The 20,912-nt window shown below is 38.7% G+C and overlaps 1 protein-coding gene across 23 annotated transcripts in view; it reads left to right on the forward strand.

The window, feature by feature from the left end:
* EPB41 (erythrocyte membrane protein band 4.1) overlaps window positions 1–20,912 on the forward strand; it is a 222,585-nt gene that overhangs the window by 145,914 nt on the left and 55,759 nt on the right. For 17 of the 23 annotated variants that reach the window (XM_053576609.1, XM_053576598.1, XM_053576605.1 and 14 more), the window contains exons 9-12: window positions 2,819–2,971; window positions 5,819–5,916; window positions 9,552–9,724; window positions 17,035–17,240. In XM_053576609.1, coding sequence (XP_053432584.1) covers window positions 2,819–2,971; window positions 5,819–5,916; window positions 9,552–9,724; window positions 17,035–17,240 — 630 coding nt within the window. The remainder of the gene's footprint in view (window positions 1–2,818; window positions 2,972–5,818; window positions 5,917–9,551; window positions 9,725–17,034; window positions 17,241–20,912) is intronic. The other 6 variants (XM_053576606.1, XM_053576597.1, XM_053576611.1 and 3 more) reach the window with 1 other exon arrangement.

Consider the following 20,912-nt stretch of genomic DNA (forward strand, 5'->3'; position numbering starts at 1 on the left):
CCTGTAGTCCCAGCTACTTGGGAGGCTCAGGCAAGAGAATTGCTTAACCCCAAGAGTTTGAGGTTGCTGTGAGCTGTGATGCAACGACACTCTATCCAGGGCGACAGCTTGACACTCTGTCTCAAAATAAAAAATAGCTGGGGAGATTGAGGATGTTGTGAGTGAAAGGGCTCTCAAGGGGATAATGTGAGGCTCATTCAGAAGAGGGTAACTAGGATGCATGATGAGGAGGCTCAAAACCTGTTTCCAATGAAAAGCAATCAAAGGAATGGAATATTTAGCTTAAAAAAAAAAAAAGAGAAAGTTTGGGTAAGATGTAATATTTGTCTTTGTGTATTTAAAGGAGTGGTATGTGAAGTAGAGATTTTACTGTGGTTCTAAGATAATAAACCTGGAGATAGTAAAATAGAAGCTATAAAGAAATATACTGTTAGCTCAACTTGACAAATTTTTTTAACAAAGCTATTCAAAGATGGGTTGGTCACCTCATTAGGTAGTGAGCTCCCTATTGCTGGAAGTATTCCAGAATAGGCAGAACAATCACTTCATAGGAATTTAGAAAAGGACATTTACGCATCTAGTGTGTGATTGCAATAAAGTGACCTTTCAGGGTTCTCTCAACCTGAATATTTGATAGTCTTTTCCTTATTTAAATTCTCTTAATTGCATGTTAGTGGTTTTTCTTAAGATGTTGCTCTAGATTGTCTTGGGCTGAGTACTGTAACTTCTATGAATCACTAAAGTAGAGAGTAATAAGATTAGTACATAAGTTTAGATTTTTTTTTTTAAAGATTAGATGTATTTCTAGAACTGAAATTGTTAGGTTTTACTTTTTTTTTTTAAGATAGAGTCTCACTTTGTCACTGGTAAAGTGCTGTGGCTTCACAGCTCACAGCAACCTCAAACTCTTGGGCTTAAGCGATTCTCTTAAGAATCAGCCTCCCAAAGCTGGGACCACAGGCACCCACCACACGCCTGGCTATTTTTAGAGACAAGATCTAACTCTGGCCCAGGCTGGTCTCGAACCTGTGAGCTCAAGCAGGTGTTAGGTCAAGAATGAAGGAATCAGACAATATGTTCCTTTTCCAAATGTTGTAAAGCAAATTGTTTCTCCAAAGTATGTCATTCACAGAGAAAGAGATAACCACAGGCTTTAAAAATTTAAGAGAGCATCTTCTGGGAAATTTTCAGTTACATAGTCACTGAATTGGAACTGTATATAATTTCTGCTTCTCTGTTATGTTCCTACATAACACATGTAGGCACTAATACGTTTCTCTATACTCATTTTTGGGAAAAAAATAGTCAAGAAGCATTTAACTCTGGGTTTTGATTCCTTAGCTAAACTAATCTTCTCTTCTCTAGAGAGATTAACTTAAGCAAAATTTATTTTTCTTGTGTTACAAATATAGATGCTTAATATTATATATTTAGTTTTTTAAAAATATCTTTAATAGGCTAGGCACTATGGCTCATGCCTATAATCCTAGCACTTTGGGAGGCTAAAGTAAGTGGATTGCCTGACCATAGGAGTTTGAGACTGGCCTAAGCAAGTGTGAGACCCCATCTTTACTAAAAACAGAAAAATTAGCCAGGCGTCTGTAGTCCCAGCTATGCAGGAGGCTGAGACATGGCAATCGCCTGAGCCCTGGAATTTGAGGTTGCTGTGAGCAAGGCTGATGCCACAGCACTCTACCAAGGGTACAGGGTGAGACTATGTTTCCAAAAACAAAACAAAACAAAACAAAAAATTTCTTTACTAAAGAGGCATGTAAATATGACTTCATTTTGCCTTAATATTCCTTCTTGGTTTAGGGATCATATTTTTAATTTAATATACTTAATTCAATTATTTATAAGAACCTGAAATTTCCTCATAATGAGTTTATACAAAAATAGAGTCAACTCCTATACTTAACATGATTCCTGGAGAGATATTCCACTTTATCATAAAAAATAAAAGAATTATAGGGCGGCACCTGTGGCTTAGTCGGTAAGGCGCCAGCCCCATATACTGAGGGTGGCGGGTTCAAACCCGGCCCCGGCCAAACTGCAACCAAAAAATAGCCGGGCGTTGTGGTGGGCACCTGTAGTCCCAGCTGCTCGGGAGGCTGAGGCAAGAGAATCGCTTAAGCCCAGGAGTTGGAGGTTGCTGTGAGCTGTGTGAGGCCACGGCACTCTACCGAGGGCCATAAAGTGAGACTCTGTCTCTACAAAATAAATAAATTAATTAATTAAAAAAAAAAGAATTATAATTGTGTGTATGTATTTGATAATGTACATAGCTCTAAGCTCTGGCCTTTTAGAAAGTCATAACCACTGATTTTTTTCTTTTTTTCTCAGACAGAGTTCCACTCTGTCGCCCTGGTTAGAGGGCTGTGGCATTATCATGGTTCACAGCAACCTCAAATTCTTGAGCTTAAGCAATTCTCTTTCCTCAGCCTCCCAAGTAGCTGTGGACTACAGGTGCCCACTACGATGCCTAGCTAGTCGTTTTTTTTTTTTTTTTTCTTTCTATTTTTAGTAGAGACAAGGTCTCTCTCTTGCTCAGACTGGTCTTAAATTCCTGACCTTAAGCAATCCACCTGCCTCAGCCTTCCAAAGTGCTAGGATTACAGGCCTGAGCCACCATGCTCAGCCATGACTGCTGATTTAAACAAAATCATCAAATGGATTATGATTATTAGGCTAAGCTTTATTTTTCATTGTATGCTTTGTTAATGTTTTTGTTTGTTCATATCTTCAGATTATCTCATAGTAGTCAACAGAATGTTGAGCACTTTGCTCAAGCCTGAACATGCTAACACTTCTTTTTCAGGACTTGGAAGGAGTGGATATCATCCTGGGTGTCTGCTCTAGTGGGCTTCTGGTTTACAAAGATAAGCTGAGAATTAACCGCTTTCCTTGGCCTAAAGTGCTGAAGATTTCCTACAAACGTAGCAGTTTTTTCATCAAGATTCGGCCTGGAGAGGTACAGAATTCATGCTTTTTTCCTCCCAAACCAGACATAAACTATGTCTAAAACATCTCTTCATTCCTGTTTTCTTTGTTATATCATCTAAGAGATCTTGCTATAGCTACCTATTCAGAGGCTGATGATTTTGTTTTCTAAATTGCTATTTCTTCACTTTTTTACTATAGGTCTTCTGAACATTACCCTTCCTATTAGTAAATATACCACAGCCAAAAGCAAAACTTGGATTGATAAACTTGTTTCTTGTTTACTCTGGCCAAAAACTTAATGGGCACTGATTTTTAAATTGGGTAGCATGAGATTTGGGGGAGTTAAATTACTCATGTTTTATGCCACCAACTCATAAAATTTATATGTATGCTTAGCTCTAGATTTTTAGTAGAGTTGGATGTTCAACTTTGTGCCTATTAACTCAGTTGGTGGTAAAGTTTTAGGATATACTAACACTGGCCAAATTTAACTTTTATATTGAATAACCATTAAGGTCACAGCAGAAAATTAAGTAGGAATTAAATTTAAAAAAATAATGTTTTGGCTCCTTCATTGCCACTTACCTTCTCCATCACAGGTATTTAAAGATCAAATGAGATGTCAACTGGAAAAGCTCTAAACAAGAAAGTACCATTCAAACGTTATTTGCTTTTGTGTGTGTATATATCACCATCTACTGGTGAAAAATGGCTCATTATTCGAGCCTGAAAATCCTGGATGTGCAGCTTTTAAAATCTTGGATAGGAATTATCATTGCCATATTTATTTTATACTATAATTATTTATCTGTGCCTAGCACAGAGAGATCAATGTTTTCCCTCAAATGTCAAATCCACAATGAATCCCCAACAATAAAAAAAAAAGAAAAAAAAAATGTCAAATCCATAAGTTATTTAGTCAACAATTTTTTTTTTGAGACAGAGTCTTACTCTGTTGCCATAGGTAGAGTACTATGGCATCATAGCTCACAGCAACTTCAAACTCCTGGGTTCAAGCAATCCTTTGGCCTCAGCCTCCTGAGTAGCTGGGACTACAGGCATCCACCACAACACCCAGTTAATTTTTCTATTTTTAGTAGAGATGGGATCTTGCTCTCGTTCAGACTGGTCTCAAACTTCTGAGCTCAGGCAGTCCACCTACCTTGGCCTCCCAAAGTGTTAGGATTACAGGTGTGAGCCACCATGCCTGGCCTCAGTCAATAAATATTTATTGAGTGCTTTCCTTGTGCCAGGCACTACTCCAGAGGCTAAAAATATAACAATGAATAAGAGTTGCATCCCTGGGTGGCGCCTGCCTGTGGCTCAAAGGAGTAGGGTGCTGGCCCCATATGCCGGAGGTGGTGGGTTCAAACCCAGCCCTGGCCAAAACTGAAAAAAAAAAAAAAAAAGAGTTGCATCTCTGGACAACCTTAAATTTTAATGTAGGAAGGCAGGGGAGGAGGAAAAAAAAATTATATATACACACCCACACACTCACACAAATAGTAATAAATATGATAATGAGAAGTCCTTAGCTTCTGTGGATATCAAGTATATAGCATAGACTAAAAATGCAGAATTCTTATTTAAGAAAGCAGTCAGGATCTTTAGAAGTAGCATAGTATAGTGGAGTGGGTGAAATTCTGGTTCTGCCACTTCATAGCTGTGAGACTGAACAAACAACCTCTCTGATCTCAGATTAGTTTCTCGTGTGTAAAAATACAGTTGATACTATCTAATCATAGTGTTACTGGCAATAATAGATACTCAAAATAAATGCCAATTTCCTTCCTGTCTTATAAAGTATGTTTGAAGTAGAAACAAAGAGGCAAAAGACTAACAGGACAATTCCTAGTAGCTTTGGGAGGATATGATTTGCTTAAGTCAAAGAGGTGTATAGGCTTGGCTGCAACCAGGGCTACAGGGTTCGAATCCAGCACAGGCCTGCTGAACAATAAGGACATCTACAACAAAAAAATATCTGGGCGTTGTGGCAGGCACCTGTAGCCCTAGCAACTTGGGAGGCTGAGGAAAGAGAATTGCTTGAGCCAAATAGTTTGAGGTTGCTGTGAGCTATGGTACCCCGGCACTCTACCAAGAGTGACAAAGTGAGACTCTGTCTCAAAAAAAAAAAAGTCAAAGAGGTTTATAGATAAATTAATGATCAATTAAAGGAAATAGAGAAAACATTTAATAAATCAGAATCTGAGGAATAAGTTTAAGAGATCTGTATACCATGGTGATTTGTAATTAATAACAATGCATAGATTTCTAGAATGCTAAAAGTAGATTTTAAGTGTTCTCACCACAATTAAATGGTAAGTATTTGAGGTAATACTTGTTAATTAGCTTGATTTAGCCTTTGCACAATGTATATATATTTCAAAAGAACATGTTGTAGATGATAAATATATATAATTTTAATTTTTCAATTAAAAATTCATTTTTAAAAATTTGGTTGGCTCCTATAACCAATTGCTGTTCATAATAATACTGAACGACAGGAGGAATCGTGGATATCCCATTCCCTGATTATTGAGTAGACTAGTATTCCAAATGCAGATAGTGACTGAAGAAAAGCAGACAATCAAAAGTTACCTTAATCATGTCTCAGAAAAATGTACTCCATATGCGCCTTTTATAAATAAAAATAAGATGCTTAAATAATATGAGATGCATTCCTTGGCTTCTTTGCTTTAGAGAAAGCTACCCTCAGTGAGTGAATTTCTTTTGGTGAGTAGGAAAAAAATTCAAATGATATTTTATGTCCTTAAATTGGTGGTAATGGCTTCTTCTGTGGCACCATATTTCTCTAATACTGTATCACTATAGTCAGATAATACTTTATGTCTCCTGTTTACTTGTGTTTTTATAGCAAGAACAGTATGAAAGTACCATTGGATTCAAGCTTCCCAGTTACCGAGCAGCTAAGAAATTATGGAAAGTCTGTGTAGAACATCACACATTTTTCAGGTTTGTTCTCTCTTAAGTATTTTTCAAGGATAAATTATTTATGCATGTTTCTATTTTTAGCCTGCTATTGAAATTCCCTTCTTCGTCTGAGTGGCACTCCTTTATTTAGCTCAGGTGAGACCATCTTAAACGAAACAAAATGAATCCAGTTCTTCCTCTTTGGGTTGAAAAGTATGCTTCACCATTTTCTTTTTTTTTTTTTTTTTTGTAGAGACAGAGTCTAACTGCACCGCCCTCGGGTAGAGTGCCATGGCGTCACACGGCTCACAGCAACCTCTAACTCTTGGGCTTAGGCGATTCTCTTGCCTCAGCCTCCCGAGCAGCTGGGACTACAGGCGCCCGCCACACGCCCGGCTATTTTTCTGTTGTAGTTTGGCCGGGGCTGGGTCTGAACCCGCCACCCTCAGGCATATGGGGCCGGCGCCCTACTTACTGAGCTACAGGTGCCGTGCTTCACCATTTTCAACGCACCTTTGTGTGTATAGTAGGAGGAGAGAAGTAGGGAATGGGAAACTGTGTTTACTAGGGTTTTTGTAATTATCCTAAAATCAAGCTTCTTAAGGGGAGCTACCCTCACTTAGCTCCACTTGGAATTTCTCTAAATAGTGCTTAACTACTTTTTGTTGAGCTTTTATTCTAGAAGGTTAAAGATGTGAACCTGATTATTATCTTGGCTTGATCAACTCCAGAAGGAGAGCACACGAACTATCTTTGAAGTCCAATTGTCCAGACAGTCAGAAGAAATAAGAAAGTATCATTTCCTCTACCTCAAAGGGCCACATTTAAAACCCTTTAATTCATTTACTAAGCCTTTTTTTTTTTTTTTTTTGAAACAAGGTCCCACTCTGTTGCTCTGTTGCAGTGGCACCACCATTGCTCACTGTAGCCTCAAACTCCTGGGCTCAAGTGATCCTCCTGCCTCAGCCTCCCAAGTAGCTGGGTCTACAGATACATGCTACCACACCCAGCTAATTTTTCTATTTTTTGTAGAGATAGGGTCTCACTCTGTTGCTCAAGTTGGTCTTAAACCCCTGACCTCAAGTGATCCTCCTGCCTTGGCCTCCCAACGTGCTAGGATTACAGACATGAGCCTGTACCAAGCATTTTCAGTATGCTTACCTTTCATGTAGGCATTGTGGTAAGCATTGGAAATATACCACAAGCTAGTTTTAAATCTCTGTCTTGATGAAACATAAAATCTACAGAGAAGACAGACTTTAGATAAGTAATTACTTGTTTTGAAAGGAGAGCCAAATATTCATTGTCAGTTTGCCTTTTGAAGAAAATTTCTTTCGTTTTTATTGTTTTAAGATATGACATCTTGCTCTGTCCGCCAGTCTGGAGTACAGAGGGATGATCATAGTTAACTTCATCCTCAAACTCACAGGCTCAAGCAATCCTTCTGCCTTAGCCTCCCAAGTAGCTGAGACTAAAGGCATGGGCCACCACACCTAGACAATGTTTTTCTTTTTCTTCTTTTCTTTTTGGTAGAAATAGAATCTTACTATGTTGCCCATGCTAGTCTTGAACTTCTGGCATCAAGTGATCGCCTACCTCAGTCTCCCAAGTAGCTGGGATTACAGGTGTGAACCACCATATCTGGCTCAAGAAAATTTCTTTATTCTGGAAAATTTGATACATAGCAACAATATAATGAAGTTCATTTGCACCCGTCACTCAGCTTCAAATTACCACCCCAAGGCCAATCTCCTTTTATCTATATCCTCACGTACTCCTCCTTGATACTTGCTGGATTTTTTTTGAAGCAAATCCTAGGCCTCATGTCATTTTCATTCATAAGTCAACTTGGTTCTTTATAAATAGCTATTGACAGAGAGAGAGAGAGAGGGAACTCTGATGTTTTCCTTCTATTTGTATTTTCATTATCATACTTGGCACTAGAACATGGTGGACAGGAAGAAAAATTAAGGAAATAATATTTCAGTTCCAATTTTAAAATAAAACATAAGGGTACACGTTACCCCCAGTTAGAGATCTTGACTATTGGAATTAACATGTTTCTTTCTGGGGTGGCGCCTGTGGCTCAGTCGGTAAGGCGCCAGCCCCATATACCGAGGGTGGTGGGTTCAAACCCGGCCCCGGCCGAACTGCAACCAAAAAATAGACGGGCGTTGTGGCAGGTGCCTGTAGTCCCAGCTACTCGGGAGGCTGAGGCAAGAGAATCGCTTAAGCCCAGGAGTTGGAGGTTGCTGTGAGCTGTGTGATGCTATGGCATTCTACCGAGGGCCATAAAGTGAGACTCTGTCTCTACAAAAAAAAACATGTTTCTTTCTGCTTTCATCATCTTCTTTAAAATCAAGTCAAGAAAGTAGAGTTGTTTTTTTTCAAAGAGTTTTTTTAAAGGGGAAGAAAGAATAAAAAAATTGATTTTGAATTTTAGTATCTGTAGCATAGATTTCAGCTCCAGGCAGTGTATTTATTTGTAGGATAGCATATGCAAATCCATTGATAGATTGAAAGGTAATGCTTTATTGCATAAGAGAAAGTATGTTTGGGGAATTAATATTTAACTATTACAAAGGGAAAATACTCTTTTTGATAGTTTCTGATATAGCAACTTATGTATTTATTCAACAAACATTTATTGGGGGCCAAATTAATGCCAGGCACTGGCAGAATGAAATGCCAGAAATGAAAACACAAAGATGCGTAAGTCCTGGTCTGTAAACATTTGTGTGGGAGACCAGCACATAAATAGCTTGTTTTAATTCAGGGAAGCAAACGCCATGACAAAAAAGTGCAAAGGGTACATCATAGAAGAAGATGGGGTTCCTAATTGAGTTGAAAATATGTCAAGTAACCAAATAGGTTACCAGGTATTAATGAGTTTGAATGCATTTGACAACACTGTCATTTTAGTAGAGTGGGAAGAAGAGCTCTGGGTTGGAACTTTATTACTGCCTAATCTCTCAACAGCTGTGGGTCCTTAAGCAGTGAACTTCTTTTTTATTTTATTTATATATTTTTTGTTTATCTTTTTTTTTAGACAGAATCTCACTTTGTCACCCTTGGTAGAGTGCTGTGGCATCACAGCTCACAGCAACCCTCAAACTCTTGGGCTCAAGCGATTCTCTCGTCTTAGCCTCCTGAGTAGCTGGGACTACAGGCGCCTGCCACAACACCCAGCTATTTTTAGAGCCTAGCTATTTTTAGAGATGGGGTCTCGCTCTGGCTCAGGCTGGTCTTGAACCTATGAGCTCAGGCAATTCTCTCACTTCAGCCTCCCAAAGTGCTAGGATTACAGGTGTGAGCCACTGCACCCAGCCTTTAACTTCTTTTTTAATGTATACTATAAAATTATGAAAACATTACAAGGATATAGAGAACATACTATTGTGCTATAAAAGCATTTTGAAAAGTATAAGAACCTATTTATAGAAATAGAAGATGATATATGTGTTACCAACCTAGGTTCCAACTATGTTATACCAGTTGCTTGAGAAATGATATAGAACTAAAATAATGATTGCTTGATTGGAAACTTCTTAGTAACCATGAAGAAACCGTGAGAATTGTGAAAGATTTTTTATTATTGATTTTGTCTTTAATCTTATAGTCTTAGAATAATGAGGTAATATATGTAATATATGATGATTATGATTGTTTTTTTCCAGACTGACATCTACAGACACCATTCCCAAAAGCAAATTTCTTGCTCTGGGATCCAAATTTCGATACAGTGGCCGGACCCAAGCTCAGACTAGACAAGCTAGTGCTCTCATTGACAGGCCTGCCCCACACTTTGAGCGTACAGCGAGCAAACGGGCATCTCGGAGCCTTGATGGAGGTTTGTATTGAATATTAGTGGTTTCTCGTGATCATAGTTCATTGGGAAAGGTAAAGGCAGTACAGTTATCTGTAAGAAAACAAAATTGAAGAAAACCAGTGGTACCATGAAATGAATCTTACAAATTTTCTTATTTTTTTTTCTTCTTTTTGTTTGAGACAATCTCACTGTTTCCCAGGCTAGAGTGCCATGGCCTCAGCCTAGCTCATAGCACCTTTAAACTCCTGGGTTTAGGTGATGCTCCTGCCTCAGCCTCCCAAGTAGCTGAGACCACATACACCCACCACAATGTGTGGCTAATTTTTTTCTATTTTTAGTAGAGACGGGATGTCATTCTTGCTCAGGTTGGTCTCAAACTCCTGAGCCCAAGTGATCCTCCGGTCTTGGCTAATCCTAGAGTGCTAGGATTAAGAGTGAGCTGCTATGCCTGGGCTACTTATCTAATTTAGTAGAGTCATCTTCAGAAAAGGAGAATAAAGATTCTAAGAGAGTAATGACTAGATCAGGGTTCCACTGATAGATAGTGGTAGATCAAACATGCTAGAATTGGAATTATAAATCTAAATCTATCAGAATCTTTATCACAGAGTGAAAACCTAATACAGTGGGTAGCATTTTTAAATTGCTATTTTTTCTAGGAGGAAAAAGGAAAAGGGTCTGTCTTACTACAATAATCATTTAAAAACAAGTTAAGATCAGTTTGTCACATGGCAATTATATTATTATTATTCAGAGACAGGGTCTTCCTCTGTCACCCAGCTTAGCGTGCAGTGGCACCATCATAGGTCACTGTAACCTCAAACTCTTGGGCTCAAGCACGCCTTCCACCTCAGCCTCTCAAGTATCTGGGAATACACGTGTGTTCCACCATGCTTTGGCAATTATAGATAGAAAAATCCATCCCATTATTGGAGTCTCCACATTTTTAAATAAAATAGGAGGAAATAAACATTTCGTGTTGTATATACAGACAGAAGATCTATCTAATTTACATGGCTGGATCTTCAGTTCTAAATTTAGTTTCAAGCATTTCAGACCATTACTGAGATGAAGTCACAAGCCACGTTTGAGTTCAGTATGCCACTAAAAGGGATGTCTATTAAATAAATATTTAGACAGCAGTAACCAAAAGAGACTATCACTGATTATATTTATTTAAGGACTTACCAATACCCAACCTTATGTTCTCTACAATAAAAGCGATGTGCATGTTGTTATGTGTAAGTGTAACATAAAGGTTTGAGTTCTTGAATCAGACAGACCTGGTTCCAATATCAACTCCTGAGTAGCTGGGACTAAAGGCGCCTGCCACAACACCCAGCTATTTTTTTGTTGCAGTTTGGCCGGGGCCGGGTTCAAACCAACCACCCTCATTATAGGGGGCCGGCGCCCTACCCACTGAGCCACAGACGCTGCCCTCATGTTTACTTTTTATTGTACATTGACAGTTTATAATTGTATATATTTATGGGCTACAAGTGATAGTATTAATCATTTTGAAAAACCAACTTTTGGTTTTGTTGTTTTTGCCTATTATATATTTTTAATTTAATTCATGGCAGCTCATATCTTTCTTATTTTTTTCACACTTTTATTGAGCTCAGTTTGTTTTTCTTTTTAATTTCATGAATTAGATATCCAGTGATGTTCTTTATTTTTTACAACCTAACCTTAGAATTTTAGTGACTTGCCTAAGGGTACGTAGCAGTTGGACAGAACTAGAAATGGAATCCAAGACTCTTCTGCCAGACGCATGCATTTTACTATTTCCATGATGACTTCCTTTATTGTAGAAAGGGTAGAATAAAAGTTAATGGTCAGTAATGACTGAACATTTAGTATGTTCCAGACACTGTTCTTTTTATATATCTTTTAAGCATCTGAATTGCATATAAAGTAATTAGGACAGAAATTTTTTTCTTTTTTTGAGACAGAGCCTCAAGCTGTCACCCTGGGTAGAAGGCCATGGGCCATGACATCACAGCTCATAGCAACCTCCAACTCCTGGCCTTAAGCGATTCTCTTGCCTCAGCCTTCCAAGTAACTGGGACTACAGGCGCCTGTCATAATGCCTGGCTATTTTTTGGTTGCAGTTGTCATTGTTGTTTGGCAGGCCCGGGCTGGATTCGAACCTGACAGCTCTGGTGTATGTGGCTGGTGCCTTAGCCGCTTGAGCTACAGGCGCTGAGCCCAGAAATTTTTTCATAGTTTTGTTTTTAAATGTCTTTTTCTCTGTGTACTATCTTCTCAGTATAAGAACTGGAACCTGAGGCTAAGTGCAGTGGTTCACGTCTGTAATCCCAGCACTCTGGGAGGCCAAGGCAGGTGGATTGCTTGAGCTCAGGAGTTGGAGACCAGCCTGAGCAAGAGCAAGACTCCATCTCTACTAAAAATAGAAAAACTGGCCATGTGTGGTGGGCGCCTGTAGTCCCACCTACTTTAGAGGCTGAGGCAAGAGGATCTGTTGAGCTCAAGAGTTGGAGGTTGCTGTGAGCTATGATGCCACGACACTCTACCAAGGGCAAAAGAGTGAGACTCTAGTCTCCAAAAAACTGCAACGTGGAAACATGTCTATGAAACTATTTTCCCCTCCTTAGATCCTTCACCATCCTCCTTTGGTGGAGACTGTTCCCCATTGGATCCCCCACCTTTAAAAAATTAATGCAACCCTCTATGCTAGAGATGGCGTATTAGGGAAACTTTTGCAAGAATTGTGTTGTAAAGGACTTTGATTTATAAATGAGCATTCCCTTTCTCTTCTGCTCAGAGCATCTGCTTCACCAGCTGGAGAACCAAAACTGATTTGGATCCCAGTTTTATGATAGATGTAAGTCATAAGGATAGCTAATGATGGCAAGGATTTATCAGCTTATATTTTTGTTGGGCTTTTGGCTTTTCAAACCATTTTAATGTTTTCCCATTCAGTGCTTACAAGTTAGGAATGTTTAGGAAATCTTCTCTTTACTCATGAGGCAACTAAAGCCCAAAAAACGTTATATAACATACGAGGGTCACACAACCAGTTAGTTCATCCATTTGGTGAGCAGTGATTCTTGCCGGGGGAGTACATCCTTATCATTGGAAGTTTGAAACAAAACGTATGCCCAAGTCTCAGTCTTGGATAGTTTATCTAACTAGAATGGGCCTGAGTACTATCAGTTTGTTTTGTTTTTCATGATCCACAGATGATTTATATGAGCCCTCTGATAATGGAAGCACCTTACTGTACCTGTACCATACTAGCAGAAATTGTGCTAGTAAGTAACAGCTAGAAGTAGCAATTAAGTTTTGCTTAAATCCCCATCAGTCTAATGGTTTTGAATTTTGTTCTTTCCTGCCTTAGTATGTAGCTAAGTTTCTGTTGACAACCAATAGCAATATAATACGAAGTTAGTAAGGGTATTACCACCAGAACTTTCTTTTTTTGTCTAGACATGGGAAATACTGTCAGGCATGATGGCTCACACCTATAAGCCCACCTTGGGAGGCTGAGGTGGGAGGATGGCTTGGGGCCAAGAGTTTGAGACTAACCTGGGCAACATAGTGAGTTCCCATTTCTACAAAAACTAAAATAAAAAGTATATTAGCAGACGTGGTTTCATGTACCTGTAGCCCCAGCTACTCAGGAGGCAGAAGGTTCACTTGAGCCCAGGAGTTTGAGGTTCCCTTAAGCTATAATGCTGCTGCTGTACCCTGGCCCAGGCAAAAGAGCAAAACCCTATCTCAGAGGAAAACAAAGAAATGGGAGATAGTGAATTTTTAAATTAAGTGTTCTCTATATATGCACAAAAATCTTATAATAGCTAACACATGAATTAATAAAACTAAAGAGCCAAAAATCGTAAAAATTAATCACTACCCCAACATTTACTATAAAAAATGAGTTGAATTATATACTTTAAGTGAGTGAATTATATAGTATGTGAATTATATCTCATTAAGGCTGTTTTAAAAAAACATTACTACCATAATACTATATTGTGATCCATAGTTTTCAGTTTTCTTATTGAAAAAAATGAAAGAAATTTGCCTCTTGGCTGGACATAGTGGTTCACCCCATAATCCTAGCTCTCTGGGAGGCCAAGGAGGGAGGATCTCTTGAGCTCAGGAGTCCAAGACCAACTTGAGCAACAGTGAGACCCCATCTCTACTAACAATAGAAAAATTAGCCAGGCGTTGTGATGGGTGTGCATAGTCCCAGCTACTTGGGAGGCTGAGGCAGGAGGATTGCTGGAACCTAGGAGTTTGCTGTGAGCTAGGCTGACACCATGGCACTCCAGCTTGGAGAAACAGAGTGAGACTCTGTCTCTTAAAAAAAAACTGCCTCTCTCTAGAGCTTCCAAATGATTTTATATTTTTTTTGAGACAGTCTCACTATGTCGCCCTTGGTTGAGCGCTGTGGCATCACAGCTCACAGCAACCTCAAGCTCTTGGTCTTAAGTGATTCTCTTGCTCCAGCCTTCCAAGTAGCTAAGACTACAGTGCCCGCCACAACACCTGGCTATTTTTTTTTGTTGTTGTTGCGGTTGTCATTGTTGTTTTAGCTGGCCTGGGTCTGGCTTCGAACCCACCAGCATTGGTGCATGTGGCTGGTGCCGTAACCACTGTGCTAGAGGTGTTGAGCCCCAAATGATATTTTTGATTTGAATTGCTTATCAATGTGTACATAATTAATCTTGAAATAATATTAACCCGTAACAAAAGAAATACAACTACTTAGGTATGACACTAGAAGGAAGTTATTAATATTTTGATTTCATAAAGTCGTTTTATGTCCTTTGACTATCCCTTTCCCAACTATCCTAGGGTTAGTATCTTCCACATTTTAGAAATGATGAGACTCAGGAAAAAATTTAAAAAAAAAGAAAGAAATGATGAAACTGGCCAGACACAGTGGCTCATGCCTGTAATCCTAATACTCTAGGAGGCCAAGGCAAGTGGATTGCCTGAACTCAGGAGTTTGAGAGCAGCCTGACCAAGAATGAGACCCTGTCTCTAAAAAAATAGCTGGACATTATGTGGCAGGGACCTATATTCCCAGCTACTTGGGAGGCTGAGGCAAAAGGATTGCTCAAGCCCAAGAGTTTAAGGTTGCTGTGAGCCGTGACACCACTGTACTCTACTGAGGGTGACAAAGTGAAACTCTGTCTCAAAAGAAAGAAAGAAAGAAATGATGAGACTAAAGTTTGTAAGATTAAGCACCATGCCCTAGGCCACACTACTATATATGAAGTGAGCTTGGGCTTGTTACAGGCAGTACCAAATTACAAACAAGTTAGTTTCTGTACGTTTGTTCTTAAGTTGAATTTGTATGTAAGTTTGGGTGGCGCCTGTGGCTCAAAGGAGTAGGGCACCGGCCCCATATGCTGAGGTGGCAAGTTCAAACCCAGCCCTGGCCAAAAACTGCAAAAACAAAAGGGACTTGTATGTAAGTTGGAATAGGTACGTTTACCTATTACCTGTAATAGCCTCTGTAAGTGTGAGTTGTACATCAATTGAATGTTTGTAACTTGGGGACCTACTGTAAGTTTGAGTATGAATTGTACATAAGTCAGATGTTTGTATATCAGGGACTGCCTATACTGGCTTTTGCCTCTATTTCACACTGCCTTTCACAGTCAGGACTTTTCATTATAATGTTATTATTTTTCCATTCTCTGAACTCTATTTCTGCCTCTGTTTCTAGCAGTCAGTTTTCATACTTATACCCACTTTTCCACATATAGTACAGATTGCTAAGGCTAGGGCTGCTAAGACATAAATCATTTGGCTCTGCAATATTAGTATTGGATTAAAACCAAAGACAAGTGGCAAAATAACACATGGTGAAAGCATGGGCTATGTTTCTATGATGCCAGGCAGAGTTGAATTAATTCTTCGAGAGGAGGTGTGAATACACATGTATAATGATTCTTTAACACAACTGTGAGCAAAACATTTTGTCATATCCCCCTGCGTTGTTAGGCTTGGTCTGCCATCTGCCATTCTTGCATTGACTGCTTAGAGCATCCGTAAGTACTAGGGACTAACAAGAGGCCACAGATTTTTCATTGAACAGCAGAAACTTGTCACAAGTTTTCTTACGTTCCCTCCAAGGAATTTTTTTTTCTATTCATATTTATGGAATTCTTTTGTTTTACCTTATAAATCTAGATTTTTTCAGGATAAATCATTTTAATTAGAGTGAGTTTAAGAAAGCAGGAGTAGTAATTAAAATTAAGATTTCTATGCAAAATAATTAAAACTTAAAAGTCTCAGTGGAAGAAAGGATAATGATCTCTTATTGGAAATACTAAGTCACGTGGAAAAACACTTTTATTCTGTACTCGTGAGGTTTTACTACAAAACATATGGACGTTTTTTAATCTCTGAAGGAATGAAGATAAAAACCACAAAAAGAGTATGAGTGATTATTTGAAGTAAGCTATCTAAAAGCCAAATAGTCCAAATGAAAACAATGTACACAACTTCTTCTGTAAATCAAAGTTTCTCAACCTAAGCAACCTTGGCCTCTATGCACTAGATGTCAGTACTTCCTTTCTCTCCCTTCCTAGTTGTATAACTACCAAAAATGTTCCCAGATATTGCCACATGTTCTCTGGGGGCAAAGTTCATCCTCAGTTGAGAACCACTGTTCCGAATATATTAGAGAATAGGAGTGAATTAGTAAGATTCTGGCAGAGAATAAGAACTCAAAAGGTGTTCTTGTTTTGTTTTTGTGACTGAGGGCCAAAGATTTTGAATTCCTATTATTTTAATCACATGATTTATTAGTAAAAGGGAAAGTGTCTGGTTCAAAGATTTGCCCTTATAAGTATCAAAAAATGTTCATATCTTATGAGAAGAGCCATTTATCAAGTTCGTTTTATAATCATTCCACAGAAGAAATCAGGCTTAATTCTTTCTTCCTGGAATATATTTTTAGGTTCCTGAAATCACCTAAAAATAAACAGATCTTTGTTTCAAAAAGTCTTCATGGATGAAACCAGACTTAACCCCTTTTTCCCCCTCCATAGACTATATTTCAGGTTCTGGAAACTAAAATATTACAAAATTAACAGGTTTTCAATTTCTTTTCTTACTTCATTCTTGCCTTTCCTGAATTTAGCATTTATGGAGCATCCTCATTAACACATCTTAGCTTCTCTGTTAGGAGTACATTTAGCTTTCTCAGTACCTTCTGTGTGCTAGCCCACTAGACACTGTAACGTTTGAATGTGTTCCGGATTCACGGTTATTTTCCTGGTGACTTTAAAGTAGTGTGGTGGCTCTTGCCTTCACTATTCTCCCCTCTTCCCCTTCTCACACAGCAGCAGCTGTTGATTCAGACCGGAGTCCTCGGCCCACCTCTGCACCAGCCATTGCTCAGGGTCAGGTCACAGAAGGCGGTGTCCCAGGGGCACCTGTCAAAAAGGTGGTGGTCCCTAAAGCACAGAAGGAAACAGTGAAGGTTGAAGTGAAAAAGGAAGAAGAACCACTTGAGCAAGCTGAGCCAGAACCCACAGAAGCCTGGAAGGTATGTCCTAAATCCAAATATCTAGCTAATCCACTTTCCGACTTGGAGGTTTTAACCCCTTGACCAGGAAAGTTTTCAGAACAATTCATTATTCTTGTAGAATCCTAACAAGGTTATTATTCTTGTTACTCCTGATTCTTTCTGAAGGAATACATATATCCCACGGACTTGTATAATATTTTCACAGAATTATGTCAGTAAGAGTATAAGCAATCCTAGAAGTTTTCAGGTGACCTTCACCCCCCCATGACCCCCCTAACTTACTATTTAAAAAATGGATTTACAAAACACACCAGCATAGTTGAGCATCTGTTTTTTGTTTTTTTTTTTAAATGTTTTTTTTTTTTTGTAGAGACAGAGTCTCACTGTACCGCCCTTGGGTAGAGTGCCATGACGTCACACAGTTCACAGCAACCTCTAACTTTTGGGCTTACACGATTCTCTTGCCTCAGCCTCCCGAGCAGCTGGGACTACAGGCGTCCACCACAACGCCCGGCTATTTTTTTGTTGCAGTTTGGCTGGGGCTGGGTTTGAACCCGCCACCCTTGGCATATGGAGCCGGCGCCCCACTCACTGAGCCACAGGCACCGCCTGAGCATCTTTTTTTTTTTTTTTTAAATAACTTTTACTCTTCCAGAAGAAATCTCCACATTGCTTTCTAAGAGTAAGCTCTGCTATTGTGATTAAAATATAATTTGATTTTATAAGATAGATTATGCACAGTTCCAAAGAACAAGGGCTTTAGAAAGCACATCTATGTGATTGTTCATATCTTAAGTAGCTTTATAAAAAGAGGAAGATCTGTTACGTAGGAGTGGTTATACTGCTGAGTTGCTTATGGTTTTGAGTTGATTGTACCCACAGTCATTGCACTGTGTTGCAAAGTCACCAATTTAAGTGGCAGATTTCCCAGAAGGAACAGTAATTATACTGATCTTCTATATGTTGGTAAGCTTTTGAAACACCTCTAAGCAGTGATGAAATTGAGGTACTAGGTCAGATTTAGCATAAATACAGGTCCTACTGTGGCAAACAGGAGTTATAAGAAGCAGTCTTCATAAAAAGAATTACATTTTTATATGTCTAGGTGGTGCCTGTGGCTCAGTGAGCAGGGCGCTGGCCCTATATACTGATGGTGGTGGGTTCAAACCCAGCCCCAGCCAAACTGCAACAACAAAAAAAAATAGCCGGGCATTGTGGCAGGCGCCTGTAGTCCCAGCTACTGGGGAGACTGAGGCAAGAGAATCGCCTAAACCCAGGAGTTGGAGGTTGCCATGAGCTGTGATGTCATGGCACTCTCTACCAAGGGTGATAAAGTGAGACTCTGTCTCTAAAAAAAAAAAAAGAAAGAAATTTAAAACCACATAGAATCTTAGTAAGTGTTCTCACCTTGGTAGATGGATTAGTCCTGTTCTTTTGGAGAGCCAGATCAATGTCTAGTTTATCTATAGACCAGTGGACAATCTAACTCTTGTTTTAACTGTATTAAAAAAGCAAACAAACTGTGACATATGGCATACGAATTTACTATCCTTGGGGAACTACCAGGAGTCCAGAGAGAAAGAAAGATGGAGTGAATGTTGGGTGTTTTCATTGCTGTGCCTGGCCAAACATTCATGACATTGGCCATTGGGTTCAGTGTAAACAATGCCTTAATATTAGACTACCTTCTTGGTTTTTAATGTTAGAATATCTTACCTGGCACTTGTGACTAGTCCTTCATTTGTTACACTAGCTAGAAACTGTTGGATTACTGGAGTCGTCAAGGGAATCTTCCTGAGTGGCTTAGATTCCTCTGGCTTTCTGCTAATTTACTTGTTCTCCTTTTGCCTGTAAGCCAGACACAAGTATATTCAAGAATAAGTTCTCTTTGCCTTTGGGACCTCAGCAGAGTTAAGCGATCACTACCTAGTGTATGATTTCCATTGAAGTCCCCATATCGGGTCTTCTTGCCAATTAATTCTATATAAACTTATTCATGTATCTCAAAGTGAGACTAAATGCCAGCTCTGATAACCTATTATTCTAACACTAGTGGCAGAATTAAGAGTTATTCAGAGATTTTATTTGTGCTATTAGAAAATAATTATGGCATTTACCTGAAGCTGTATTTATTAGATAAGGCAGCAACAGTAATAAAATAGCCCAATTATATAAATTTCATTATCTAACATGAGTTTGGTGCCAGACAGAGGAGGTTTTTGTCATCTTGGGTCATTTGACAAGGTCTGTTTACAGGTGTAGAGAGGTAGTGTCTCTTCCCCTTGTATATTTTTATTTTATTTAATGTTCTGTTAGGGGCATACCCAGAACAACTGTTGCTATCAGGCCCCATTTCTTGAACAAAAGTAAAATTTCTCAATTTCTTGCTATTAGACTGCTAAGGACCAACAGCAAAAGAAAAAAAGTCATTAGTCATTTAAATAAGGAATTTAAGTTTTATAAAATAATTTAAACTACCATTTTCTCAGTACTCAATTTCAGGAAGATATTATCTCCATTTCATCAATAAGAAAACTTAAGCTCAGAGAGATAAAATAACTTGTTAATGGCCACACAGCAAGCGTGCGGTGACTCAGGGTAGAAATGATCCAAATTATTAATTAACGTGGTAGTTAAAAGTGCTGTAGCTGTGCTTATGATTATCTGTGTCACACAGTTTGGTGTTATGTTTTTAAATTCAGTCCTAAAGAAAAAAGCACGATGACCTTATACTCCAAAGTAATACTGCTTAGTGTGATTGAAAAGAATGTCAAAAATGGCATAGCGCATGTAGCACAGTGGTTATGGCTCCAGCCATATACACTGAGGTTGGCGGGTTTGAACCTGGCCTGGGCCAGCTAAACAACGACAACTGCAACAAAAAAATAGCTGGGCGTCGTGGCTGGCACCCGTAGTCCCAGCTACTTGGGAGGCTGAGGTAAGAGAATTACTTAAGCCCAAGAGTTTGAGGTTGCTGTGAGTTATGATGCTACGGCACTCAAGGGTGACATAGTGAAATTCTGTCTGGGAAAAAACAAAACAAAACAATGTCAAAACCATAGATTCATGAGGTTCTATAAAGAACTTAGTGATACAAAGTGATTGATTTAACCCTTAATAAAAGCTATCCGTATTCTAATTTGTAATATCCAATGCTTTAGATACTGCTCACTCTATTTTGCTTTCTCTTAATAGCCTGTTTGTAATATTACTCCATTTTCTGTATATAAAATGACATTATTAAAGATATTTCAAAGTGAGGCCAGAGGCCTTAGCTATTCTCTTTCTACTATTAAGGATGAATCTTCCTCTTCTACATGGGCTCCAATTCCCTAGAGAGATTAGAGTGTTGAATGTTGCAGCTGAGTCCTGTGTATGCTTATTTATAAATCAGCCATGGGAGTAATTGCATGTGTCAGTTATAATTTGGATCGAATTTACTTTGATGTTTTTGTTGTGTAATAAACTAAAGGGTGACACTATCTTCTTTATAGATCAACTAACCAATCTTTTGTATTTACCAGTTTGGTGTCATATGTGGTTTATTACATGTGCGTTTTGACTGTAAAGATTTTCTTTTTATCTCTAACTATGATGTATGTCATATATTGTTATCTTCATTCATAAATTTGTTTTTAAATGCTATTTAAAGTAATTCCACATGATCAAAAAACAAAAGCAAACTAAAAA

The sequence above is a fragment of the Nycticebus coucang genome, chromosome 22, assembly GCF_027406575.1.
Source record: "Nycticebus coucang isolate mNycCou1 chromosome 22, mNycCou1.pri, whole genome shotgun sequence".
Taxonomy (NCBI): Eukaryota; Metazoa; Chordata; class Mammalia; order Primates; family Lorisidae; genus Nycticebus; species Nycticebus coucang.